Here is a 27,827-nt window from a genome sequence, read left to right on the forward strand (position 1 = left end):
GACTCCATAGATAACACAAGTGTGTTTGTGTGCACGCATGTGTCTGTGTAAGAAAAAATATATAGGTATATAACTGAAAGAAAACTGACATAAAACAAAAATCTGTAGTGTGTACAGTCTACTTTGATAGTTTCTATTTTACCTTTTTTTTTTTAATACCGTGAGACTGTTGATAGTCTTGCTTAAACACAGGAGTCTCTGAAAGGGTGGCCCAATTTTCCCCCATTTGTTTGCCACCAGTAGTCGAAATCCTTTACTCTCCCAAAATGAGGGTGAATTCCCTTGACTATACTATATGTGTTTTCCATCTTTTTCATTTTAGCCACTGGGTGGTATAGTATTCTCTTAATGTGGCTTCAATTTCCCTGTGTTCATAGAAAGTTGACACTTTTTCACATGTTTACTGATTATTTGGATTTATTTCTTAGTGATGTGCCTGTTCAAATCTTTTTTTTTTTTTTTTTTTTGTTCAAATCTTTTTCTTATGATTGTAGTTCTTTTCATGTTCTGGATACAAGACACTTCTTGGTTATAGGTGCTATACATTTTTTTTTTCAGTTTTATTGAGCTATAATTGACAACTCTGTATAAATTTAAGATGTATACTATAATGCTGTAAGTTCTATCAGACTCTAAAGCTTGCTTTTTGACTCTTTAATGGTGTCATTTGATGAAACTGAGTCTTAAATATTAATGTAGTCCAATTGATCAGTTTTTCTATTATAGCTAGGATTTTTTGGATTAGTTTAAAAAGTCTGTCCTCCAGTCTTTCTCTCTTTCTTTCTTTCTTTTTTTTTTTTTAAGTAAATTCTATCCCCCATGTGCGGCACAAGATCAAGAGTCTCATGTTCTATGGACTGAGCCAGGCAGGCAGTCCAACAAGTCTATCCCCTACTCTCACGATCATGAATATATGCTTCTATTTTTATCTTCTAAAAGCTTTATTGTTTTGCCATTCAAATTTATGTCTATTATCCACCCAGAATTGCTTTTTGTGTGTGCTGCAAAGGGCCCAATTTCATTTTTCCCCTTCCAAATGAGAATATATTTCTCCTAGCGCCAATTATTGAAAACAATTTTTTAGGTTTTGCTAAGCATCACCACCATGACAACATAAATTCTATGTATGGGTGAGACTTTCTGGGGTCTTTATTCTATCCACTAGTAACTCTGTCTATTCGTGATCCAGTATCACAATGTTTTAGTTACTATGGCTTTATGATAAAACTTACTATCTGGTAGCACCAGCCTTCCTCTTCCTCTTTTTTCTTTACTTTCTTCGCTTCCTCAGGAATGCTTACCTCTGCTCTTCCATAAAATTGTCTAATTGGCTTAAGTTTCACACATACAAACCGCAAAACACCTATCAAGTTTTATCTGGAACTGGATTATATCTACAGAAAATTTGGGGAGACTTGACCTCATTCAGTATTGAAACTCCTATGAACATATCTCTTGTTTAGGTCTTCTTCAATGTTTGTTTGACTCCATGACCATCATGGGGGTTGAACTCATGACCCTGAGATCAAAAGTTGCATGCTAGAGCAGCTGAGCCAGGGAGGTACTTTTTCTTCAATGGCCTTTTTTTTTTTTTTTAAGAGAATGCCGGGGCATGCAAGTTTTGGGCAAGGTAGGGAGGCCCCCCTGAAGGTGAGGGAGAGAATCTTAAGCAGACTCCATGCCCAGTGGAATTCAATCCCACCACCCAGAGATCACCACTGGAGCTGAAATCAAGAGTTGGCTGCTCAACTGCCTGAGCAGTCACCCCTCTTCAATGTTTTTTAATTACTTCATGTAGTTCTTGCCCTTTGATTTATTCCTAGGTGCTTAGTATTTAATTTGAAACTATTTTAAGTGGTATCTTTAACAAAATTCTTTTCTCCTAGAATATCAAAATACGTATTGATTTTTTAAAATGTGATTTTATTTTTTTAAAGATTTTATTTATTCATGAGACACACAGAGAGGCAGAGATATAGGCAGAGGGAGAAGCAGGCTCCATGCAGGGAGCCCAATGTGGGACTCGATCCCAGGACCAGGGGATCACTTGGGGAGCAGAGGGTAGACTCTCAACCACTGAGCCACTCAGGGGCCCTAAATGTGATTTTTTAAATTAACTTGTTTAACTCTTATTAATTATAACAATTCATCTGTAGATTCTTTTAGATTTGCCACATTCATAATAATGACATCGATGATCTATGAAAAATAATTTGTTTTTTAATCGTTAGTCCTTTTGTTTTTCTTGCCTCACTCCAGTGACCAAGAGCATTGGGGGCAATAGCAGACATTCTTGTCTGCAGCACACTTTTACTTTATCTTTTTTTAAGATTTTATTTATTTACTCGTGAGAGACACACAGAGATAGAGAGAGGCAGAGGGAGAAACAGGCTCCATATCCGTGCGGGGAGCCCGACGTGGCTCGATCTCCAGGATCACACCCCGGGCTGCAGGCGGCGCTAAACCGCTGAGCCACGCGGGCTGCCCTGCAGCACACTTATAATTACTATTAAGTCCCTTTGCCTGCGGCTCACAACCTTGGAATTGTTAGTCGCCTGCTGGAGGGTCAGGAGTAGGACGCCCACACGCTCCTTTCAGCTACTGCAGGGAGTTGAGACCGAGCGCCAGCCTCGGGTCAATTCATTTTCCAATCCAGTGGAAGCCGGCAGCTTCCTGTGGTTGCTACGCAACGGCGTCGCCCTGCCCCAGCAGTAGGAGCTGTCGGGCTTAGAAGCACGTGCCGCCTCTTCCGCATTCCTGGACTACATCCCCCATAATGCCGCGCGCCGCGACCGGCTGGTCTCCGAAGTGGGGGAAGGGCCAGGACGGGCCGGGAGGCGGAGCGGAAGCGGACTGCGAGGGACGAGAAGAGTAGAATCTCCACGAGCTGGGAACCACCTCGTCCGTGATCCTCCGTCTTTGGCCTTTCTCCCTCCCGACCTGGAGGCTGCTCCGCTGGCGCGGGACGCCACTGACGCCCGCTAATCGACTTTCGCTACGCCGCCCCGGCTCGGGAGCCCGTTGGCGGCGGCGACAGTGACAAGAAGCCCGCGGGCAAGGTAATGGGGAGGGGGCGAGAGGGAAACGGGGCGGGTGGAGGCGACTGCGCCCGCCCGCGCGCTCGCCCGCCCGCCCGCTCGCCCTCCGCGCGCCTCTCCGGTATTCCCCTCAGGCCCGGCGGCCGCGCTGCCTCCGCGGGGTCCCGCCCGTGCCCCCCGCCCCACCCGGGCCGCTGCCCCAGGTGTCCGCGGAGAGCCGGCTCGGGGTCGGCCGGTCGCCCGCGGCGGCGGAGCAGGCTCTTTGTGTCCCTGCCCCTCCGGGTGTGACCGCCGTGGCCCCGTGGGCCCCGGGGCGGAGAAGCGAGCGGGGCGGGCTCAGCCCGGTGCCGCGGGCGCGGGGGAGCGACCGGCCTGGCGCAGGGATGGATGGAGCGTCCGCGCGGAGCCGCGCTCACTTCTCGTTCTGCTCTTGACAGCTCAGCCCTGTTCTACTTTGAGGGAGAAAGTCAAACGCCCCCCCCACCCCACTTTTTTTTTTTTTTTTTTTACCCCCTCTTCAAACTCAGCTCCCGGGTGCCTGGTAAAGATGAACTTAAACTGCTCGTCGACTGTGACCTAAGACTCTCGAAAGCGGCGCTAAGAGTGGCTCAGGCAGCCTGGGTTCCCATCCTGGGCGAGTCGCTGCCTGGCTTCGTGACCTTGGTTAATTAAAAGGCTCTGAGCCGGGGTTTTCTCATCCATCAGATGGAGATAACAGTACACACCTTTAAGTCGTCGGAATAATAATTAAAAATAATAAAAAATAATGTGCCAACAACGCCATTAATTCCTTTGATGAAATAATATCCTTCGAGTATTACTTTCCTTAGTTGTGCTGAAGTGGCCTCTTCTGGATTTATGAGTTTTGTGCTTTGCTTTGCTTAATGATGAGCGCGATGAGGTTGTGTGTTCTTCCCCTCGTACCTTGTTCGACCTTAAACCTAAGGGAGGAATTCCTTTAAAATACGCTCTCTTCTTAATTTCCAACGGCTTTAAGATGGCTGAGAATGTTCTTGGGAAATTGATGACTCCGCTTTTCGGAGGATCAGCTCCGGAGATACAAGGACTTTATTCACCGTCCTCCCCCCCCCCCCCCCCCCCCCAGCCGTGCCCTTTGGGAGAATCTTTAGAGGAGCTTAAGTGTTTGTTTTAGCAGAGTAAGCATCTAGGTGTTCTGCAGCTCCTGACGTAGGGCTTCGCCATCTTTTACCTTATGTCAACTTTTTTTTTTCCCACCCCCCCCACCGGTCTCTACACTTTCTCACTGGTTAGTAATTTTGCCCCTGTGGGATTTTTGTTTGCCAGTGACAGTTTTGTTCCCAGAACAAGTTGAGTGAATGCAATAAAATTTAGGAGGAATGATTTGAAACAGTTCACATTAGTTCCTCTATAGTTTTGATTCTTGAGCTGTTCTCTCCTGATATTCACTGACCTTGGTGATGAGTTTTTCTTTAAGGACATTCTTAAGGCCCCTAGGTGAATTTTTTTTTTTTTCATTGAAAATGTCTGTTTTGTAGTACTTTAGGGTCTATCACTGTCGTGTACTATGTGAAATAACACGTCCCAAGTAACGCTGTTTTTAAATGTACGCTTACAGTGGGAGAAAAGCCAGTAGGGCCTGATGAATTTTCTATGTCCTGTCTTCAGTGACTGATGCATTTAAGAAAATTTTAAGAAGAAAAGATGAAGTCGGATGAATGTGTTTAATAAGGATCATAGAGAGCAAGAAAATAAATAAGGGGAAACCCTATTTAAACTGTGGGAGATGACAGGTGCATAGAAAGATTTCTGATTCTCTTAAAACTATGTGGCAAAAATTCTCATTTTGAAAAAAAAAATGTTTCCTTGTTGGTGTTAGGGCTGTACAGGACAGGGTAATGGACTGTGGAAATAGGAGCCCTTGGTTTTTGTCTTAGATCTCGGTCACTGTACCCTAATGTTCCTTTGTGTCCTTCTTTTCCTCATGTCTAACCTAGTGAATTGATCTGATCCCAAGAACTCTTCCAGTTCAGACTTTCATTGATAAAGTTTTTTTTTGGATGTTCCTTTTTAACATGGAACAAATGGATATAAGCCTTTTCATTCATTTATTTGTGTCTCAGGGTTTTTTTCTTTCCACCTGGAGGAAGGGCACACACAACTAGGAACTAGAAAGCTGCCACAAACTAGAATCTACTGATGGGTTCATTCCTCTTTTACGAATTGTATGTTTTTTCTACATTCTTTTTTTTTTTTTTTTAAGATTTTATTTATTCATGAGAGAGAGAGACACACACAGGCAGAGGGAGAAGCAGGCTCTGTGCAGAGGGAGCCCGACGTGGGACTCCATGATCACACCCTGGGCGGAAGGCAGGCGCTAAACCGCTGAGCCACCCAGGGATTCCCCCTGTTTTTTCTACATTCTTGACATGTTTAGTTCTCTTTCTCTCTACTGTGTATCCCTTTTATTTTGCTCATAGCCTCTGTTTACCTATTGTGCCCGTTTCTTCGTAATTCTAGTTTGTCAATCCCCTAATCCAAACTTCGTTGTTTCTTTTTGTGAATTCTTTCCCTTTTGCTTCAATTCACAACATCCTGGTGTTCTTAGGGGCTCTTTTCTTCCCAAGACCTCAGGCAGAGGTGCCAAGTGCTAATCAGCTATGGAAGGAGAGGTGGGCTCATGGGGCACAAAACGTGATTGGCTGAGGCATTAGGCAGGTGACAGATATCTGGTACAACACAGTATATTTTAGGTTAAATTTTTCTCTGGCATAGTGATTGAATAGTTTCCCTTTTGCCCTAAAATTTTCTTTTCTTAACCCTGAATTACTTTACCCATTTTCTTACATCTTTGTACTCTCTAGAGCTATTATCTTCTCTCTTTTCTCCCAAGTATACCATCTAAAGATGATCTGATATCTCAATATATGTTTCTGTATCTTAGCTGGAATTTTAGTGTAGTTTCTCTCAAGGCAGTTCACATTTTATTTTATTTTTTTTTAAGATTTTATTTATTTATTCATAGAGACAGAGAGAGGCAGGGACACAGGCAGAGAGAGAAGCAGGCATCATACAGAGAGCCTGATGTGGGATTCGATCCAGGGTCTCCAGGGTCATGCCCTGGGCTACAGGCAGCGCTAAACCGCTGCGCCACCGGGGCTGCCCTGCAGTTCACATTTTAAATCTTAGACCTAATTAGGAGAGAATGGCTGTATCTTTGTTATTGTTTTTCCCCTAGATATTAACTTTGGGCAATATTGTGTAGAAAAAATATTTTTAAAATGGGCCTTTCTCCCTGAAATTACATTCCGAGGTCAAGTCTGTGGAGGACTTATTTCTGAATTTTTTTTGTAGAGAACTGTCTAAACCTCTGAGCTCTGGTGAACATACTGTGTTTTTTTTTTTTTGTACAGAATATCTGCTTCTCTAACTGTAAATTCCTTGGGAGACTAATAGGCTCTGATTTCCTGTAGGACCTTTGGCTGCGTGAGAGCTTGTCTCCTTGCTAGTTGCTGCTATTGCTGTTACAGCTACTGTAGTATTTGTGCCACCAAAGCGAGCACACTGTTTAATAGCTACTTTAGCTATAGTCATGAACAAGCACAGGAAGCAGAGCACTGAAAAATGCAAAAACAGGATTTGAAGGGAAAATTTTTTTTCAGGTAGGATTACTGTCTATTATTAATATTTTTCATGTTGCTAATTGCAATGTTTGCATTAAAAGAAAAACCAAGTATTTCAAGACAGGCAGTGTGGTATAAAGTGTTTTTAAAGTTTTTGACTGCAACCCATAGCAAGAGATATTTTTATGTCAAGACTCCATAGATAACACAAGTGTGTTTGTGTGCACGCATGTGTCTGTGTAAGAAAAAATATATAGGTATATAACTGAAAGAAAACTGACATAAAACAAAAATCTGTAGTGTGTACAGTCTACTTTGATAGTTTCTATTTTACCTTTTTTTTTTTAAAGTACCATTTGCAGACTGTTAGGTTGATTTTTGTTCTTTGCTTTAGAAAAACACAGGAGTCCTGTGCTGAAAGTTTGGATGCCCAATTTCCCCCCATTTGTTTGCCACCAGGTAGTCATTAATCCTCTTTGTCCTTCACTCTCCTTTTCTTTAAAATGAGGGTGAATCTCTGCCTTGACTATAGTAATAATGTTGAACTAAACTATTTGTTTTCACATTCCTGGCTAGGGAGAAACCACTGAAAAATAGCTTAAATACCTAGTTGTTTGTTTGCATGTTAGCTATTTGTTAAGTGGCATTAAAGAACTACCTAGATTTTATCCCATACCCCATCTTACCACATTACCTTCTTCGTATTATTAGAAAACGTTAATAGGAAAATATTTATATATTTCTGTGCAAGGATCACCATATCAGATTATTACTATTCCTGTATATTACTGAACAGTGGAACTGCCATTCTCATAAGAAAAGGGAACACAAAACTTTTTGCTTGTGGGTTTCCTTCTGTTCACTTTGGACGATTTCTCCAAACCAGGCCATTCCATACTGGGGATTAGGATCCCTCCCATTTCCATTTATTTGTACTAAGAAGACCTAGGAATAAGGAATTTACTGCCTGCTCCCAAGATTCTGGTCAGAAAAGAATTCTAAAGGTTTTAGTTGGAGAGAAATTGGAACCAGACTTTATTTCCTCTTCTTTCTCAGATCAGACCTCCTTAGAGGGCCTTCCTTGACCTGATATTTCACGTAGACTCCTCAGATATCCTCATGTCACCCTGTTTAGTTTCTCCATAGCAGTTTATGACAAGTTGAAATGAGCTTGTTTCTGTGTTTGCTTGATTATTGTCCCACTCTGGCTGAAACATAATTGTCATTAAGAAAAAGAATCCTGTCTTGTTTTCACCTTTCACATCTCTAGTTTCTGGCACATAGTAGGTACTGCAATAAATATTGTGAATGAATAAGTGAGCAAATGAATGAATAAACTGAGTTCTTTTATGCTTTAAATGAAGCCTCATATAGTAAAGGTTGTTCCTGAGCCTAGGCCTTTATGTAGCCCTCCCCTACCCCCAAATTCTTTTTTCTGGAAATATGTTTTTTCTTATCAGTGCCTGCTGATCATTGTGAAGATGTCTTTATCTAGAAGATCTTGTATTTATCTTTGCTTTACTTCATATTTTTGTGTTGTTTTTTTTTATTATGTAAAAAAGGCTAAGCTAAGTTTTTAAGATTTCTTAAAAACTTCTTGTAGCAACTGTGTAATACTTTGATTTATGATAATAAAGTGTATTTGAAATTTTAATGTGCCTACTTGATAATTTAATCAATAGTCCAAGCATATATTTTCAGAATTTTAAGATCATAGCTCTAAACTGCTATTACTGTTTTCTGGTTATGTTCTTTTCTCCTTTTTTTTTGGATTTTATTTATGTATTTGAGAGAGAGTGAGAGATAGGTTGCGGGGAGGGGCAAGGGAGAAGCAGACTCCCTGCTGAGTAGTGGGGGAAGGGGGAGGATTGAGGGCTGGATTCCAAGACATGCCCTACCTCCTCCCCTAGCCTTAGTTGCTTAACTAAATGAGCCACCCAGGCACCCTCTGGTTATGTTCTTTTAAAGCAAAAGAGAATAAGCTTCATTTAATATTATAATTAATCCAGTATTTATAAACCTAGCCTTCCTAATGGAGGTAAAGAAAGTAGTATGGTATAGAGAAAAACCTAAATGGTGAGTCAGGATCTGTCCTCTAGATCTATATAGTTTCTGCCATTAACTGTCTCATTTTATTTATTTATTTATTTTTTATTTTTATTTTTATTTTTTTAAATTTATTTATGATAGTCACACACACACAGAGAGAGAGGCAGAGACACAGGCAGAAGGAGAAGCAGGCTCCATGCACCGGGAGCCCAACGTGGGACTCGATCCCGGGTCCCCAGGACCGCGCCCTGGGCCAAAGGCAGGCGCCAAACCGCTGCGCCACCCAGGGATCCCTAACTGTCTCATTTTAGTCAAGATACCCGGGTTTTATTACATTTGATATGTCAGGGGATTGGATTAGATATCTTCTTAGGTTCATCAGGCCCCAAAATGGATGATTAAAGATACTTTAATTTTATCTCGAAACTTCCATCTCTTCTGCCTCTTTACCTTCCCCCACCCCAAAACATTGCTGGGAAGTCATTGTTGCTTGGGAGAAGGTGGGGTTAGACTCAGGGAGTGTGCTTAAAGTAAACTATAAATATCCTCACTGATTGCCCACAGAGCTCTGTGGGAGTTGTGGCAGCAGTGTAGGGCAGGTTACTCTTGCCCTTAGGAACATGGGATTGAGGAGACAGGGCTCATGACTAGATGAGAAGATGTGATGTGTGAAATCAGCTCATATAAAGTAATGTGCTGTAAGAGAATGAGTGTGGACTAGGGTAAGGTGATGAGGTTTTGTAATTCTTCTGGCTAAGGTAGCATTTAAACAGATACTCTAGTCTCATTTTAGGCTATTTGGTAGATGGACTCTTCTCATCAACAGTATGCCATTATATCATCTTTTAGGACTGGATAATTCTTCAGTGACTAGTACCAATGAAATATTTCATGTTTTCTGCAAATTCTGAGTAGAAACTTTTTCAGACCTTGCTGATAGCTATTAACTAACTGAATAAGAGAATGTAAGGAAACATTCTTCATAAATAAAAAATATATAAATGTAAGATGTTATTACTATCATATAAGACAGTGAGAAGGCTGGCTTGACTGGGGAGATATTTTTGTGACTGATGGGAAATAAATTTGCCTTTGGGGACTGGATTATTGGAGGGCCATGAGAGCTAATCAGAGGAGTTTTATTTGGGTCTAATAAAACATCTGTGTTAACTCAGATTATCAAGAATTCCTGGCATTGCTGCAGTAGTGCCTGACACTAATAATAAAGGTGAGTGTATATTGAATAGTGTGAGGTGTCATTATCTTTACCAGTATTAGGTAGCTAGTTTTGTCCCCATTATATAAATGAGGACATCGGGGTCTAGGGAGATAAAATAACTTGCTCAAGTTTTTAAAGATAGAATATGTAATTTCGTATGGAGTACCTTGAGGCTGGAGGTGGGGCAGGAGTGGGAGTGCTTCTTTTTGAAGAAGCAACATTTGAGCTAAATAATACTAAAAAATGAAAAGGAACAAGGTACAGGGAGAACGCCCCAGGCAGGTGAATAGCAGTTGTATATAGATCCTGAGGTCAGAAAGAATTTGGTTTGTCTTGCCTAGTGTGGCTGTAGCACAGTGAGCAAGGTGGAAGTGGCGTGAGATTAGGACAAGAGATAAGGGCCAAAGTCAGGTTTTGCAGGGCCTTGTGGCCTGATGAAGACTTCTCATTTTATTTTAAGTGCTGGGAAACTGTTGAAGGGTTTTTTTTTTCTTTTAAAGACTTTTATTTATTTATTCATGAGAGACACAGAGACACAGAGACACAGGCAGAGAGAAGTAGGCTCCACGCAGGGAGCCCGATGCGGGACTGGATCCCAGGACTCCAGGATCACGCCCTGAGTCAAAGGCAGGCACTAAACTGCTGAGCCACCCAGGGATCCCCTGTTGAAAGGTTTTTAAGCAGGAGAGTGATATATGACTTTGTGTGTGTGTGTGTGTATGGGTGTGTGGTAAAAAATACAAACATAAAATGTACCAGTTTAACCATATTTAAGTGTGTAGTTCAGTGGCATTAAGTATGTTCACATTCTTGTGCAGCCATCACTATATTACACATCTCCAGAACTTTTTCATCATCCCAGGGTAAAACTCTGTACCCTAAACTTTATATTTTTTTATTTTTTATTTATTTATTTATTTTTTTTAATTTTTTATTTATTTATGATAGTCACAGAGAGAGAGAGAGGCAGAGACACAGACAGAGGGAGAAGCAGGCTCCAGGCACCGGGAGCCCGATGCGGGATTCGATCCCGGGTCTCCAGGATTGCGCCCCGGGCCAAAGGCAGGCGCCAAACCGCTGCGCCACCCAGGGATCCCTATTTTTATTTTTTTAAAGATTTATTTATTTATTCATTCAGAGAGAGAGAGAGAGAGAGAGAGACAGGCAGAGACACAGGCAGAGGGAGAAGCGGGCTCCATGCAGGGAGCCCGATGCAGGATTCAACCCCGGGTCTCCAGGATCACGCCCTGGGCTGCAGGCAGCGCTAAACCGCTGCGCCATCGGGACTGCCCTGTACCCTAAACTTTAAACGATAGCTCTCATTCTCCGATTCTCACCCCTAGCCCCTGGTAACTACCATTCTACTCTCTGTTTCTATGTATCTAACTGTTCTAAGTACCTATATTAAGTGGAATCATACAATATTTGTTTTTCTGTGTCTGATTTATTAACTTATTATGATATATATATATACACACACACACATATATTTAAAGTAGGCTCCATGACCTACATGGGGCTTGAACTCATGACCCTGAGATTAAGAGTCACATGCTCCACCGACTGAGCCAGCCAGGCACCCCTTAATATTGATATCTTTAAAAGTTCATGTTGTAGCTAGTATCAGAGTTTTATTCTCATTTAAAATTGAATAATGGGATCCCTGGGTGGCGCAGCGGTTTGGCGCCTGCCTTTGGCCCAGGGCGCGATCCTGGAGACCCGGGATCGAATCCCACGTCGGGCTCCCGGTGCATGGAGCCTGCTTCTCCCTCTGCCTGTGTCTCTGCCTCTCTCTCTCTCTCTCTCTCTCACTGTGTGCCTATCATAAATAAATAAAAATTAAAAAAAAAACTGAATAATATTCCATTATATGTATATACTGCATTTTATCTGTTCATTTTTTGGATACTTGGGTTGTTTCTACCTTTTGGCTATTGTTGAATGATCCTGCAGTGAATATATAGGTGCACAAATACCTCTGAGGCCTTGCTTTCAATTCTTTTTTGATTATACCTAGAAGTGGAATTGTGGGATCATGGTAATTTTGTGTTTAATTTTTTGAGGACATACTGTTTCCCATAATGGCTGCACCATTTCTCATTCCTATCAGCAGTCCACAAGAGTTTGAATTTCTCAAAAAAAAAAAAAAAAAAAAGAGTTTGAATTTCTCTACATCTACCATACACTTGTTTTTTGTTTTGTTTTTTTTGATAAATGTTATAGAGGAAAGAAAAATTTTTTTATCCTCTACCTTTTTAGGTTCAGTAACTGGGGCTCTGCAAATTAAACTGCCAAAAGTCAGATTAACTGGGGGAAAAGGTTTATTTCATATGCAAATGAGGGGCATTACAGAAAATGAAATGAAAACTAAAGAAGCAGGTAGGCCTGAGAACTTACATATCTTTAGACAAAGAGCCGTAAATTGTGAAGATCTGATAAGACAAAAGAAAAGGAGTTTTAGCTTCTAGAGGCAGTAAATTGTGAGAAGGTAATCTATGAAGGAAACTAATGGAAGGTAAGGGTTGTTTAAAATGTGTTTGTACGAATTTGTCTGAACATCAACTCCCCAGCTACCATGATGAGAATGTTGTCTTCTTTCTTTCTTCCTTCCTTTTCTTTTCTTTTCTTCTTTTCCTTTATCTTTTCTTTTCTTATCTTTTCTTTTCTTTTCTTATCTTTTCTTTCCTTTCCTTTTCTTTCTTTTCTCTTCTTTCTTTCTTTCTTTCTTTCTTTCTTTCTTTCTTTCTTCTTTCTTTCTTTCTTCTTTCTTTCTTTCTTTCTTCTTTCTTTCTTTCTTTCTTTCTTTCTTTCTTCTTTCTTTCTTTTTTTCTTTCTTTCTTTCTTTCAGATTTTATTTATTTATTTATGAGTGACACAGAGAGAGAGGCAGAGACATAGGCAGAGGGAGAAGCAGCCTCTTGGCCAGGAGCCCGATGTGAGACTCGATCCCAGAACCTGGGATCATGACTTGAGTCAAAGGCAGACACTCAACCACTGAGCCAGCTAGGTGCCCCAGTTGTCACCTTTTCTTTTTTTTTCTTTTCTTTTCTTTCTTTTTCTTTCTTTCTTTTCTTTCTTTCTTATTTTTAATTATTAGTTATTCATGAGAGACACAGAGAGAGAAGCAGAGACACAGGCAGAGGAAGAGGCAGGCTCCATGCAGGGAGCCTGATGTGGGATTCGATCCTGGGACTCCAGGTTTATGCCCTGGGCCGAAGGCAAGCGTAAACCGCTGAGCCACCCAGAGATCCCCAGTTGTCACCTTTCTTTTTTTCTTTTAATTTAATTAATTAATTAATTTTTTAGTTGTCACTTTTTTTTTTTAAGTTATCACCTTTCTGATGGGAAATTCATATCTTGGTTTTAGGTAGAAATGGGGAGAGCAAGGCAGGGAATGCTTCCTGCGTCTACTATTTCTGAGCTATCTTCAGTTCAAAATAATCCTTAAACCACAGTGGGATACATACTTTGGGGTGGTATACTCTGATGCCTTTTCTATCATCCTAATAATGGGTATGAAGTGGTATCTCATTGTGGCTTTAATTTGTATTTCCCTAATGACTAGTAATTTGTGCATCTTTCCATGTGCTTATTGTTCATTTACATATCTCCTCTGAGAACCATTGGAATTGTGACTATTGAAATTGTGACTTGTATTTATTTATTTATTTATTTAAATTTTATTTATTTATTCATGGTAGACAGACAGAGAGAGAGAGAGAGAGAGAGAGAGGCAGAGACACAGGCAGAGGGAGAAGCAGGCTCCATGCAGGGAGCCCGACATGGGACTCGATCCTGGGTCTCCAGGATCACGCCCTGGGCCAAAGGCAGGCGCCAAACCGCTGAGCCACCCAGGAATCCCATTTTATTTATTTAAAAAAATATTTTATTTTATTTATTTATTTGAGAGAGAGAGAGAGAGAGAGATAGCAACAGAGAGCACAAGCAGGGAGGAGACAGAGAAGCAGGCTCCTCGCTGCGCAGGGAGCCCAACTCAGGGGCTCCATCCCCGAACCCTGGGATCATGACCTGAGCTGTAGGCAGATGCTTAAGTGACTGAGCCACCAGACACCCCTGTGACTTGTTTTTATTTTTATTTTTAAAATTATTTTATTAGAGTTCAATTTGCCAACATTTAGCATAACACCCAGTGTTCATCCCGCCAAGTGCCCCCATCAGTGCCCATCACCAAGTCACCCCAACCCCCCTGCCCACCTCCCTTTCCACTACCCCTTGTTCGTTTCCCAGAGTTAGGTGTCTCTCATGTTTTGTGTGGCTTGTTTTTAAAAGAATATTTTGTCTGCTCTGAGGACAGTGGCTTGAAGTGGGGTTGGAGAGAAATCTGGGAAACCACTTGAAACAGCTGCAGGAATCCAATTGGAGATGATGATACTTGGACCACACTCCATTGCCTCTTCAGAAGATCTAGTGCTCTATAGATAACTTCATCTTAAGTGTGTCTCTTCTCCTTCATTCTTCTGCTTTGGGCCATATACATTAATACCATTTGTAATTTCTGCCATTGCATGAGAGCTTTCCCCTGGGAATCCTAAAAATATTTAGGAGTCTGGGGCAACTGTGTGGCTCAGTCATTTAAGCAGGGAGCTGGCTTCTCCCTCTCCCTCTGCCACTCTCCCTGCTTGTGCGTGCGCGCTCTCTCTCTCTCTCTGTCAAATAAATAAATATTTAAAAAAATGTATATATTTAAGAGTGTATCTTAGGTCAAAGTAACGATGATGAAGGTATTGATGATTTGATTTTGGCCTTTAAAAACTACTTGGGCCAAATTTGAAGTTTGACTTTTTAGTCAATAATAGTTAATATGGTGGTCTAGAAATTGGGATTAAAAGTTTTCAGATTGTACACTGTTTTGGTCGAGCAAGGACTCTAATAAATACTGTGCTCGATTGTAGCCATAAGCCATTGGCGACAATGCAGATCTTTTAGGTCTTGTTGTTATTTCCCTTGTGATGACCTAGGTGGCCTTCCAGGAGCTTGGACCAGTACTTGAAACTGAAGGAAAAAATGGGGAAGTTCAGAGTACAAGTTCCTCTCTCACTTGCAGCTTTGAATGTTGCACAGAAAGGAGATATTAAACCCTCCCTTTTTTTTCTTTTTCTTTTGTAGAGATTGAGTCTAAGAATAATTTCTCTTTAAAAATACTAAAATAACTTGCCTTTAGTTGCTAAACAATTAAAATCTTGTCTGCCTTTTTCTTTCTATGTGGCATAACAAAATATCTTTCAGGGAACACAACAATATATTCATATTGATCACAGGGACTGAAGTGATTCCAGAAGAAATTGTTTTCACTCTCCTCTACTTCTGTCTAGTAAATGTAGGGCTTAGCTTACTTACCCTGGCAGGAATGACTTGGGTTATGGCAAAGATACTGTTTTTTCCTGCTCCTTTTTCCTTCCCTTTAGGGTCATTATAGGTAGGTCCAGGTAAGAAGCCTCTGTCACTCCTGATGCACTGACTTGTACCATTGAATTTAGTGGTCCTACCAGTAGCTCTCATTGCTGCTTCATGCAGAAATTTGAGATTTGGCGAGGGGTTCCCATTTTTTGCTGCACATTAAAATAACCTAGGGTGCATTTTAAAGGTATTTATTTATTTATTTATTTATTTATTTATTTATTTATTTGAGACAGAGAGCGAGCATGAGAGAGCGGGAGAGGGAGAAGCATGCTCCCCATTGAATAGGAAGCCCACGTGGGGCTCTGGGGTCATGATCTGAGCCACCCAGGGGCCCCTAACTTAAGGCTCTTAAAAACAAAACAAAACAAAAACATAACAAAATGGATTCCTGGCTCCATCTCCCTAGACATTCTAATTTAATTGGTATGGGGTATGACCTGGCATGGGGATTAAAAAAAAAAACAACTCTTCAGGTGAGTTTAATGTGAAGCATTCTGAGAAGATGCCAAAGTCATGTTTATATCCTTTTGGGAATCTTAGTCACCTCTGTTGGTCTTGCTTGGAATTACTTGTGGAAATGAACCTTTATAATAGTTTTCAGACCCTCTTGGATTGCTTCAGAGAACCCTCATGGGCCTTTGAACTACTCAGCCCTTTGTCAGGTATTAGCTGCTGGCTCCAGGCCATCTTTTTAACTTGGAGAAGGCTCCAGGGTGCCTTTTCTCCTTAGTAGCTCACTTTATTCCTTGGTGTCCTTTTATAGTTCCCTAGTATAGAGAGGGATAATGGCTCCCAACTTCTCACTTCTTTGCTATTCTCAAAAACAAACCCTTTTCCTGTTAAACGCTTAATTTCTTGGGGTACCTGGGTGGCTCAGTCAGTTGAACATCTGACTCTTGATTTTGAGTCAAGGCTATGAAGACCTTTTTTTTTTTTTAAAGATTTTATTTATTTATTTGAGAGAGAGAGGGTGGAGGGAGAAGCAGGCTCCAAGCAGAGCAGGGAGCCCAACATGGGGCTTGATCTCAATATCCTGGTATGGTGACCTGAGCTGAGGGCAGACATTTAACCAACTGAGCCACGTGGGCACCTCTATGAAGACCTTTCATGTAGGGCTCTTTTCTGAATTTAATAGTCAGCTAGTATATAGTTAATATAGAGCAATAATGGGCTCTTTACTTATTTTTAGGCCCCCCACCCTGAGAAACACTCCCTGTCTCAACCCACCTCCCTCCCTGGATCTCTTGTTCTCTGTCTAAAGCCATTACAATCCGGGGGTTTGTCATTTGGAGTTTTGTAAAACCTATGAATTCTAGTAGGGCTGGGTTTAAAGACCTTTTCTAAAGAAATGGCAGACCCTGATTGGAGTTATAGATTCTGAGCTTGTGGGCTTGTAGCTCTTGCCAGAGTTCAGGCAAGTGAGGTCCATGGCCTAGGTAAAACTCTTAGGCAGGTTTTTCCAGGTTTTGAGGTCATTGCAAATAGTGAATGAAATAGCTGTTGTGAAGTATTTCCTTCATTTGATAAGAACTCAGTAGTTGTTTATGGCTATAGTTTCTGCTGTTTCTGTTTTATTGCTATTGCTGCAAAAGAGGAGCAGAGGTTCAGGGCTTGAGCTTTGAATCCTATCTCTACCACTATCCAGTTGTATGACCTTGGACAAATTAACTTCTTTGCCTCAGTTTTTTTTCACTTGTTGAGTGAAAACACTATTAATGTGGGAGTTGTGAAGATTTAATGAGTTAATTTATATAAGGAGCTTAAGCCAGAATCTGGTGCAAAGTAAGTGATTGTAGTAAGGCTGTTATTTAACTAAAGTACTCTCTTTGCCTCTGGTTTTGGCCTTGAATATGTATAGTGACCTAAAACTTTCCAGGCCATGATTTTAACCTTTATTTGCCAAAATACCTAGAAGTCTGTGTTCTTAATGTCACTATTCTGGTTTTGTTGTCATGCCAGCTATAGAACTCTGTTGTGACAGCTTCAGGGCAGATACCCTGTTGGTCCCTCTACTGGGTGCTAGGTCAGATCATGTAGCACACAGGTCAGACTTGAAAAGACATAGGAGCCAGTAAAGTATTTCTAAAGGAAAAATATATTTAATATACTTATACAAAATAATTCTTTTAAAATTTTCTTGGGCTTCCAGACTTCCATTTTCTGAACTCAAAATATCTGTAGAAAAAATACTAGGTTACGTTTACTTGACTTTGTTAAGTAAAGTTCAGTAATCCAGTATTGATATTAATAGTAGTATTTCAATAACATCATTCATTGTATGGTAACTAAAGAAATAAGTAGAAGTAGAAGAAAAATTGAAAAGAGTTAATTCTTAATTTTTAATATAGTTATTACTTTATTATAGTAATTAATATATTCCGTTAGTGTAGTGAGGATGGGCACACTTCAACAAGAGTAGATGGGTGTTCTTCAAACCTCCGAGACCCAGAATTTATTACCAGTATATCAGGGACTGGGTGGCAGGGTAGGTGGAAGAAAGAGAGGGACTTTTCTGAACTGGACAAGTGAATTGCCAGGGTAGAAGATCCCCTGCTTACACATATCTCAACACATCTAGAGAAGTTTCATTACAAAATTTTGTATTTTGATTTTTTATGTAAGATATTAAAAGATACTCTTTATTTTTTGTTTAAAAAAAGATTTAAAAGCACCTGTGCTATAAAGCAGAATTTTATTTTATTTTATTTTTTAAAGATTTTATTTATGTATTCATGATAGACACACAGAGAGAGAGAGAGAGAGGGGCAGAGGGAGAAGCAGGCTCCATGCAGGGAGCCCGACGTGGGACTCGATCCCGGGACTCCAGGATCATGCCCTGGGTCAAAGGCAGGCCCTGACCCACTGAGCCACCCAGGGATCCCTAAAGCAGAATTTTAGACCGTGGAACCCTAGTTTCTCTCTTGCTTAGGTTATATGTCAGCTCAGTAAACATCTGTTAAAAGTGATTAAATGCTCTGCAGAGTTAGCCTTTATTCATTTCTGGTCTTATCCTCAAACTAGATTTTACTAGTTTGGCTATATGATTATACCCTATTAAGCAGATTAAAATCAGTGTATCTTTAATTTGCTCATACTGCAGGAAGTTAAAAAAAAATTTAAGGATTATTTTCATTAAGCTATGAAATGCAATTTTTGACTCCGGATGTATTTCTTTCTTTTTTTTTTTTTTAATATTTTATTTCTTTCTTTATTTATGATAGCCACAGAGAGAGAGAGAGGCACACACAGGCAGAGGGAGAAGCAGGCTCCATGCACCGGGAGCCCGATGTGGGATTCGATCCCGGGTCTCCAGGAAAGCGCCCTGGGCCAAAGTCAGGCGCCAAACCACTGCGCCACCCAGGGATCCCCTCCGGATGTATTTCTACGTAAAGAATTTAACTCCATTGGGTATAATTGAAGAGTTTTCTTTGCTGGACACTTTAGTGATCCATATACATTACTGACTAGGTCTTTCTAGATTTCATGATTGTCATCACCTTTATCTTTTTTTTTTTTTTAAAGTATAATCTTTCAATTTTTCCTTAAATTATAAAAGTACATTCTGGTATCATTTAAAATTTAGAATTGCAGATTTGGAAATACAGGGAAATTTTTTGAACTGTTTTAGCATTTCTCATTATGTCTGGCATAAATTTAGAAGTATAAACTTAGAGACTGTAACTTCTCATTTTAGGTTGGATGCTCAAGATGATCTTGTTGCCATTAGTAATATTATCTAGTGACATTTCCAAATATTGTCACACTTAATTATATTGTGGGATTTTTTTTTTTTTTAGTCAGACAGGCATTTTGATTTCCCAGACTCACCTTTCCTCATATTCTAACTTTCACTTTGGTATCTCCTTTTTTTTTTTAAGGAAGAGGAGGAAGAGGAATAGGTCTTAGACATTTAGGTTGGAAACCTGTATTTGAGTAGACTCCTATAAATCTTATTACATGTCCATAGTTTTAGTTACAAATGACAAGTCATTCAAAGAGTTTTGTGACCACAGTCACACTTCAATTAATTGGCGTTTATGTCTAGTTTAAATTGTTGAAGAGCAATGTAAATGAAACTAATAAAAGACCTAGAAGTTTGCATAGTGCTGGAGAGCAAGTTGTCAAAGAAGATAATACAGTTTCAAATCACAATGATTTATAGAATATCTTCTTAAGTTTGTCATTGTCCTGTTACTAGTATAGGTTAGGACTAATTACCTTTTCTCTCCTCAATTTTACAGAGTTAATTGAGAGTTGGAGCAAACTTGCTGAAGATGAAGAATATACAATATTAGAGAAGGAGATTCTTTTTTCTTTCAAAAGTCTTGATTGACGGCATACATCTAGTCATCGTTCTTCAGTTGAGTGTGTTTGCTTCATCAGAAATGATTTTTACAATCTCAAGAAAAACCATGTCCCAGAAATTGAGTTTACTGTTGCTTGTATTCGGACTCATTTGGGGATTGATGTTACTGCACTATACTTTTCAACAACCAAGACATCAAAGCAGTGTCAAGTTACGTGAACAAATACTAGACTTGAGCAAAAGATATGTTAAAGCTCTAGCAGAGGAAAATAAGAACACAGTGGATGCTGAGAATGGTGCTTCTATGGCAGGATATGGTAAGATAACCATAGAATCTTCCTGATTTTCTCCTCATCAACCTACCCCATTTAAAGATAGTTATGGAAGGAAATCTAGTTTGTTACTTCATAGGTCTTTCCAAAGGAAATTTTTCTTGACTTTTTATTATGAAAAGTTTAAAATGTATGGAAAAATAGAAACTATGATAAATACCCATATATCTGTTGCCTAGATTTAACAATTATTAACATGTTACAAAATTTGTTTTGTCTAATTTTTAAAGACCAGTTAAATAGTAGAAATTGTGACATTTCACTGCTAGATATTTCCATATGTATCTCTCAAAAAATGACCTTTTAGTACCAATTGTAAAGGCATTATAATAATAGCTAGTTCAGGGGTGCCTGGGTGGCTCAGTTGGTTAAGTGCTTGCCTTTGGCTCAGGTCATGATCCTAGGGTCCTGGGATCAACCCCAAATCAAGCTCCTTGCTCAGCAGGGAGCTTGCTTCTCCAACTCTCCCTCTTCCTGCCACTCTCCCTACTTATGCTCTCTCTCTGTCAAATAAATAAATAAAATCTTTAAAAAACCTAGCTGTTATTTACGTTTTTCCAATTGTGCCAATATAGACCAGCAATTATATAACATTTACCAGTTCCTAAGAAGCAACATTTACCTGTATCAACATTTAGTTGATTTGTTTCTTAAACATTGTTTAATTGCCATTCTCCCCTTCACATCATGAGTTCCTGCTGTGTTTTTTCCTGCTGTGTATTTTTTGTATTTTGGTTTTTTTTTTTAAAGATTTTATTTATTTATTTGAGAGAGAGAGAATGCGTGCATGAGTGAGGGTAAGGGGTAAAGGGAGAGGGAGAAACAGACTCCCTGCTGAGCAGGGAGCCCCACACAGGGCCTGATCCCAGGACCCTGAGCCAAAGGCAGATGCTTAACTGACTGAGCCACCCAGGAGCCCCTTCCTGCTGTGTTTTAAGGTCTCTATGCATGTTATGAAGTTCTTTCTTGCCTTCAAGACTTAAAAAAAAAGAGAGAGAGACAAGAGAACACTTTGTATATGAGTGTGTGGGCATTTTCTCTATTTCAGTGTTTTTTTTTTTTTTTGTTATACATGTATGTATTTAAAGACTCAAAATGTGTTGAGTCTGGTAATTTAAAAGGGTAGTTCTTCCCATCCCCAACAGTCCTTAAATTTCCCATTCCTTAGAGCCAGCCATTTAAAATTATTTAATCTGATTTATTTATTTATTTATTTATTTATTTATTTATTTATTTATTTATTTTTTTAATTTTTATTTATTTATGATAGTCACAGAGAGAGAGAGAGGCAGAGACACAGGCGGAGGGAGAAGCAGGCTCCATGCACCGGGAGCCCGATGTGGGATTCGATCCTGGGTCTCCAGGATCGCGCCCTGGGCCAAAGGCAGGCGCCAAACCGCTGCGCCACCCAGGGATCCCTAATCTGATTTATTTATATCTCTAAATAACATGCTATATGAGCTGCTTCTTGATTTTTCAATTATTTCCCCACTGTGCAGGGTGAGGGTTCAGCTTTTTTTTTTTTTTTTTAAAAGATTTTGTTTATTTATTCATAGAGACAGAGAGAGAGAGAGAGGCAGAGACACAGGCAGAGGGAGAAGCAGGCATCATACAGAGAGCCTGACGTGGGACTCGGTCCAGGGTCTCCAGGATCACGCCCTGGGCTGCAGGCGGCGCTAAACTGCTGCGCCACTGGGGCTGCCCAGCTTTTTTTTTTTTTGTATCCCACCCACCTGAGGCTGCTTTCACACACACATGTCCTTCTAGTCCTGCCATCTTCCCATTAATAATTTTGTTAGAACAATATTCAGTATTTGCATTGTTAGTATTAATTATGTTCATTACTGAGCCATGTAATACATTATTACTTTTCCTTTCATGTATAACTTTATTTTCCCCTCTAGAATTAGTAAGTACTGATTTTTGTTTCTTTGCCTAGTTTTCTACCCTAACTTCCCACAGTTCAGTCTTCTCCCAGTATATTCAGACACATTAGCTATTTCATCACATTCTTTATCTTGAAATCTTTCCTAGAGCCTTCTGTTCTGTTCTTGTTTGGACTATTTCTTCTCTAGGCTTGTGGAGATGAATTATTCCGGGATCTTACTCCACAATCATCTTGGACCTCCCTTTACCTTTCTTGTTTTTGGATCTCCTATTCCCTAGAATCCCGTGGCTTCTTCTTTATCAGTGACGCCCACATTTTAGAGGTACAGATCCTTGTAGTTTCCTCAGAAAGGTATAAAGGAAGTCAAAGTTTTGATTCCTTGTATATCTAAAAAGATCTTTTTATCCTTCTGTCTTCATGCTTAATTGAAAATTTGACCGAGTATAGAATCCTAGTTTGGAGATAGTTTCCCCTTGGATTTTTAAAGGCTTTTTTCTTTTTTTTTCCTCCTTAGATTCTGGTGCTCTTTTTGAGAATCTAATGCTGTTCTGATTCTTCATCCTTTATATGACTTACTTTTTGGAAGTTTGTGCGATCTTTATCCCATACTACTGTTCTGAAATTTTTTCAGATGATGTCCCTCGTATGGATTTCTTTCATACATGTGCCGGGACCTCAGTGGGCACTTTATTTATTTTCCCCCAAATCTCAATGTTTTGTTTTGTTTGTTTTTTACCAGTACTTATGATATCTAAGAGATGTAACATTCATGACTTGGGATAATGATCATGCTATGTTTGTCTCCATACATCATCTACAACATCCCGAGTGGTCTCCACCAAGTCAGCTGCTTCCAATAAGGATATACTGTTCCTGTTATGAAATTCCTAAAACCAAAATATATCAATTTTTAAACATAATTATACCTTAGCAATATAGCCAGAATGTTTTTCAGACTTTTCAACTGCTATAACTCTAATAATACTTGCTATATCACTTTTTTCCTTTTTCTACCAGATGATATATTACACCTTCATGCAAATACCTTGCAAATATAAATTTCATGAAAATTAGTAGAAGAAAAAATAAGAATTGCAGAAAGTCTATTTTATTTTTACCCTTGGCCTAATATTTATCTAATGGAGGTGGCCTTAATGCCATATAAATATTATCAATTATGGTTCTCATATCTATTCACTCATTTAGTGTGTTGCATGATGTTACCAGTGATGTAATCATAGTACAAGGTTTATTTTACATTTCATCATTGTTACAAATAAGTTTAATACTGAAATAATATTGGGAACAAATAGAAAATTACTATATATTTTGAAAAGAATAGACTTTTTTTTTCTTTTTCATTTTTATTTATTTAAAGAATCTCAAGCAGACTTCCTAACTGAGCTGGGAGCCTAATATGGGGCTTGATCTCATAACCTTGAGATCATGACCTGAACCAAAATCAAGAGTTGGACACTTAGCTGACTGAGCCACCCAGATTCCTCTAGAATAGAATTTTTTGTAACTGTACTAAAAATTGGTCACTTACTTAACCTCTCTGTAGATGTCAAAGAATAATCAAGTATAGAACTAAGACTTTTTCTATTTCAGATTACTTTAATATGCTAATTTGAATAATATGAACATTCTTTCAAAAGAATGCATTACCTCTACGTAGATAAACTGTTAGTGTATTAGGTTTTTGTTTTTCCCTGTCCACCTGCAAAAGTAATTATGTTTTGAGAAAAGTATTTACTAGAGATGAAAGTTTAACTTTCTTAAAAGTTTGTATTTCTAAGATGTATCCATGTTAAATATACATCTTAAGTAAACCTTGCTACTTGTGAAGGATATATTTTGTTTGTAACCATCAAGTCATGATTTGATTTGATTTGTTTGTTTTTTTTAATTTATTTAAAAAAATTTTTTTAAAATTTAAACTCAATTAATTTAGTGTATTATTAGGTTCAGAAGTAATTCAGGGATTCATCAGTCTTATATAATACCCAGTGCTTGGGGCACCTGGGTGGCTCAGTGGTTGAGCATCTGCCTTGGGCTCAGGGCATGATCCTAGGGTCCTGGGATCGAGTCCCACATTGGGCTCTCTACAGGGAGTCTGCTTCTCCCTCTGCCTATGTTCCTGCATCTGTGTCTCTCAAGAATAAATAAATAAAATCTTAAAACAAAACAAACCTAGTGCTCATTATATCCCATGGCATCCTTAACGTCCATCACCCAGTTACCCTATCCCCCCACTCCCTCCCCTCCAGCAATCCTCAGTTTGTTTCCTATAGTTAAGAGTCTCTTATGGTTTGTCTCCTTCTCTGATTTTGTCTTGTTTTATTTTTCCCTCCCTTCCCCTATGATCCTCGTTTTGTTTCTTAAACTCCACATATGAGTGAGATCATATAATTGTCTTTCTTTGACTGACTTATTTTACTTAATGTTGTACCCTTTAGTTCCATCTGTGTCATTACAAATGACAAGATTTCATTTTCTGATGGCTGAGTAATATTCCAGTGTGTGTGTGTGCGTGTATACTGCATCTTCTTTATCCATTCATCTGTCAGTAGACATCTAGGCTCTTTCCATAGTTTGGCTGTTGTGGACATTGCTGCCCCTTCCAATCATTACATTTGTATCTTTGGGGGTAAATACCCAGTAGTGCAATTGCTGGGTCATAGGGTAGCTCTATTTTCAGCTTTTTGAGGAACCTCCACACAGTTTTCCAGATTGGCTGCACCAGCTTGCTTTCCCGCCAGCAGTATAAGAGGATTTCCCTTTCTCCACATCCTTGTCAACATCTGTTGTTTCCCAACTTGTTAATTGTAGCTATTTGGACCCATGTGAGGTGGTATCTCATTGTGATTTTGATTTGTATCTCCCTGTTGCCAAGTGATTTTGAGTTAACATTTTTTTAATGTGTCTGTTGGCCATTTATATGTCTTTTTTGTAGAAATGTCTATCCATATATTCTGCCCATTTCTTCTTGACTGGATTATTTGTTCTTTGGGTGTTGAATTTGTAAGTTCTTTATAGATTTTGGATACTAGCCCTTTAAGACATTTGCGAATACTTCCTCCCATTCTGTCTGTTGTCTTTTGATTTTGTAAACTGTTTCCTTTGCTGTGCAAAAACTTTTTTTTTATCTTGATGAACCCCCAGTAGTAATTTTTGCCTTTAGAGATGTGTCTAGCAAGCAGTTGTTGTGGCAGAGGTCACAGAGGTTGCTGCCTGTGTTCTGTAGGATTTTGATGGTTTCCTGTCTCACATTTAGGTCTTTTATCCATTTTGAGTCTATTTTTTGTGTATGGTGTGAGGTCCAGTTTCATTTTTCTGCCTGTGGCTGTCCAATTTTCCCAACACCATTTGTTGAAGAGACTGTCTTTTTTTCTTTGGCTATTCTTTCCTACTTTGTCGAAGATAAGTTGACTATAGAGTTGAGGGTCCATTTCTGGGTTCTCTATTCTGTTCTGTTGATCTTTGTTTCTGTTTTTGTGCCAGTTCCATACTGTCTAGATGATTACAGCTTTGTAATAGAGCTTGAAGTCTGGAATTATGCCACTGGCTTTGGTTTTTCTTTTTTCTTTTTTTTTTTTTTTTAATTTTTATTTATTTATGATAGTCACGCAGAGAGAGAGAGAGAGAGAGGCAGAGACATAGGCAGAAGGAGAAGCAGGCTCCATGCACCGGGAGCCCGACGTGGGATTCGATCCCGGGTCTCCAGGATCGCGCCCTGGGCCAAAGGCAGGCGCCAAACCGCTGCGCCACCCAGGGATCCCTGGTTTTTCTTTTTTAACATTCCTTTGTCTATTTGGGGTCTTTTCTGGTTCCACACAGATTTCAGGATTGTTTGTTACAGCTCTGTGAAAAAAGTTGAAGGTATTTTGATAGGAATTGCATTGAATGTGTAGATTGCTCTAGGTAACATAGACGTTGTAACAATATTTGTTCTTCTAATCCATGAGCATGAAATGTTTTTCCATCTCTTTGTGTCTTCCTCCGTTTCTTTGATGAGTGATCTATAGTTTTCTGGATACAGATCCTTTGCCTCTTTGGTTAGGTTTATTCCTAGGTATCTTACGGTTTTGGGTACAATTATAAATGGGATCTACTCCTTAATTTCTCTTTTGTCTCATTGTTAGTATATAAAATGCAACTGATTTCTGTGCATTGATTTTATATCCTGCCACTGCTGAATTCCTGTATAAGTTCTAACAATTTTCGGGTGGAGTCTTTTGGGTTTTCCACATACAGTATGATGTCATCTGCAAAGAGAGTCTGACTTCTTTGCTGATTTATTTCTATTTGTTGTCTGAATGTTGAGGCTAGGATTTCTAGTACTATGTTGAACAGCAGTGGTGAGAGTGGACAGCCCTGTCATGTTCCTGACCTTAGGGGAAAAGCTCTCAGTCTTTCCCCAATGAGAATGATATTCTCTTTTCGTATATAGCTTTTATGATATTGAAGTATGTTTCCTCTATCCTTACACTGTGAGAGTTTTAATCAAGAAAGGTTTGTACTTTGTCAAATGCTTTTTCTGCATCTGTTGAGAGGATCATATGGTTCTTGTCCTTTCTTTTATTAATGTAGTGTATCACATTGATTTGCAGATGTTGAGCCACTCTTGCAGCCCAGGAATAAATCCCACTTGGTCTTGGTGAATGATCCTTTTAATGTGCTGTTGGATCCTATTGGCTGGTATCTTGGTGATACTTTTATATCCATGTTCATCAGGGATATTGATCTGTAATTCTTTTTGGTGGTGTCTTTGTCTGGTTTTGGGATCAAGGTAATGCTGGCCTCATGAATTTGGAAGTTTTCCTTCGTTTTCTATTTTTTGAAACAGCTTCAGAAGAATAGGTATTAATTCTTCTTCAGTGTTTGGTAGAATTCCCCTGGGAAGCCATCTGGCCCTAGACTCTTGTTGGGAAATTTTTGATTACTGCTTCAGTTTCCTTGCTGGTTATGGCTCTGTTCAGGTTTTCTATTTCTTCCTGTTTCAGCTTTGGTAGTTTGTATATAGTCTCTAGAAATGCATCGATTTCTTCCAGATTGCCTAATTTGTTGGCATGTGGTTTCTCATAATATGTTCTTATAATTGTTTGTATTTCTTTGATGTTGATTGTGATCTCTCTTCTTTCATTCATGATTTTATTTATTTGGGTCCTTTCTCTTTTACTTTTATAAGTCTGGCAAGGGGTTTTTCTATCTTATTAATTCTTTCAAAGAACCAGCTCCTAGTTTCATTGATCAGTTGTACTATTCTTTTGGTTTCTATTTCATTGATTTCTTCTCTAATCCTTATTAATTCTCTTCTCCTGCTGGGTTTAGGCTTTATTTGCTGTTATTTCTCCAGCTCCTTTAGGTGTAAGGTTAGGTTCTGCATTTGAGACGTTTCTTGGTTTTTGAGAAAGGCTTATATTGCTATATACTTCTCTCAGAACCACCATTGCTGTATCCCAAAGGTTTTGAACAGTTGTGTTTTCATTTTCATTTATTTCCATGAACTTTGTAAATTCTTTAATTTCCTGATTGACCTATTCATTCTTTGGTAGGATGCTCTTTAACCTCCATGTTTTGTGATTGAGTTCCAGTTTCAAAGCATTTTGGTCTGAAAATATGCAGGGAATGATCCTAATCTTTTGGTACTGGTTGAGACTTGATTTGTGACCCAGTATGTGATCTATTCTGGAGAATGTACCATGTGCCCTTGAGAAGAATGTGTATTCTGTTGCATTAGAATGGAATGCCCTGGGGGCACCCCGAGTGGCTCAGCATAAACGTACTGCCTTTGACCCAGAGCATGATTCTGGGGACCCAGGATCCGGTCCAGCATCGGGCTCCCTGCATGGAGCCTGCTTCTCCCTCTGCCTGTCTTTCTCTCTCTCTCTCTCTCTCTGTGTGTGTGTCTCCTGAATAAATAAATAAAATCTTAAAAAAAAAAAAAAAGGATAGAATGCTCTGAATAT

At 39.5% G+C, this 27,827-nt stretch overlaps 1 protein-coding gene across 1 annotated transcript in view; it reads left to right on the forward strand.

Moving 5' to 3' along the window:
* The first annotated feature begins 2,823 nt into the window (after positions 1–2,823).
* Positions 2,824–27,827, forward strand: part of CCDC126 (coiled-coil domain containing 126) — a 47,173-nt gene continuing 22,169 nt past the window's right edge. Inside the window, exons 1-2 of the mRNA XM_041728242.1 lie at positions 2,824–3,059; positions 19,571–19,952. Of these exons, the coding sequence (XP_041584176.1) occupies positions 19,715–19,952 (238 nt within the window). The 5' untranslated portion in view covers positions 2,824–3,059; positions 19,571–19,714. The remainder of the gene's footprint in view (positions 3,060–19,570; positions 19,953–27,827) is intronic.

The sequence above is a fragment of the Vulpes lagopus genome, chromosome 13 (assembly GCF_018345385.1).
Source record: "Vulpes lagopus strain Blue_001 chromosome 13, ASM1834538v1, whole genome shotgun sequence".
In the NCBI taxonomy this organism is placed as follows: Eukaryota; Metazoa; Chordata; class Mammalia; order Carnivora; family Canidae; genus Vulpes; species Vulpes lagopus.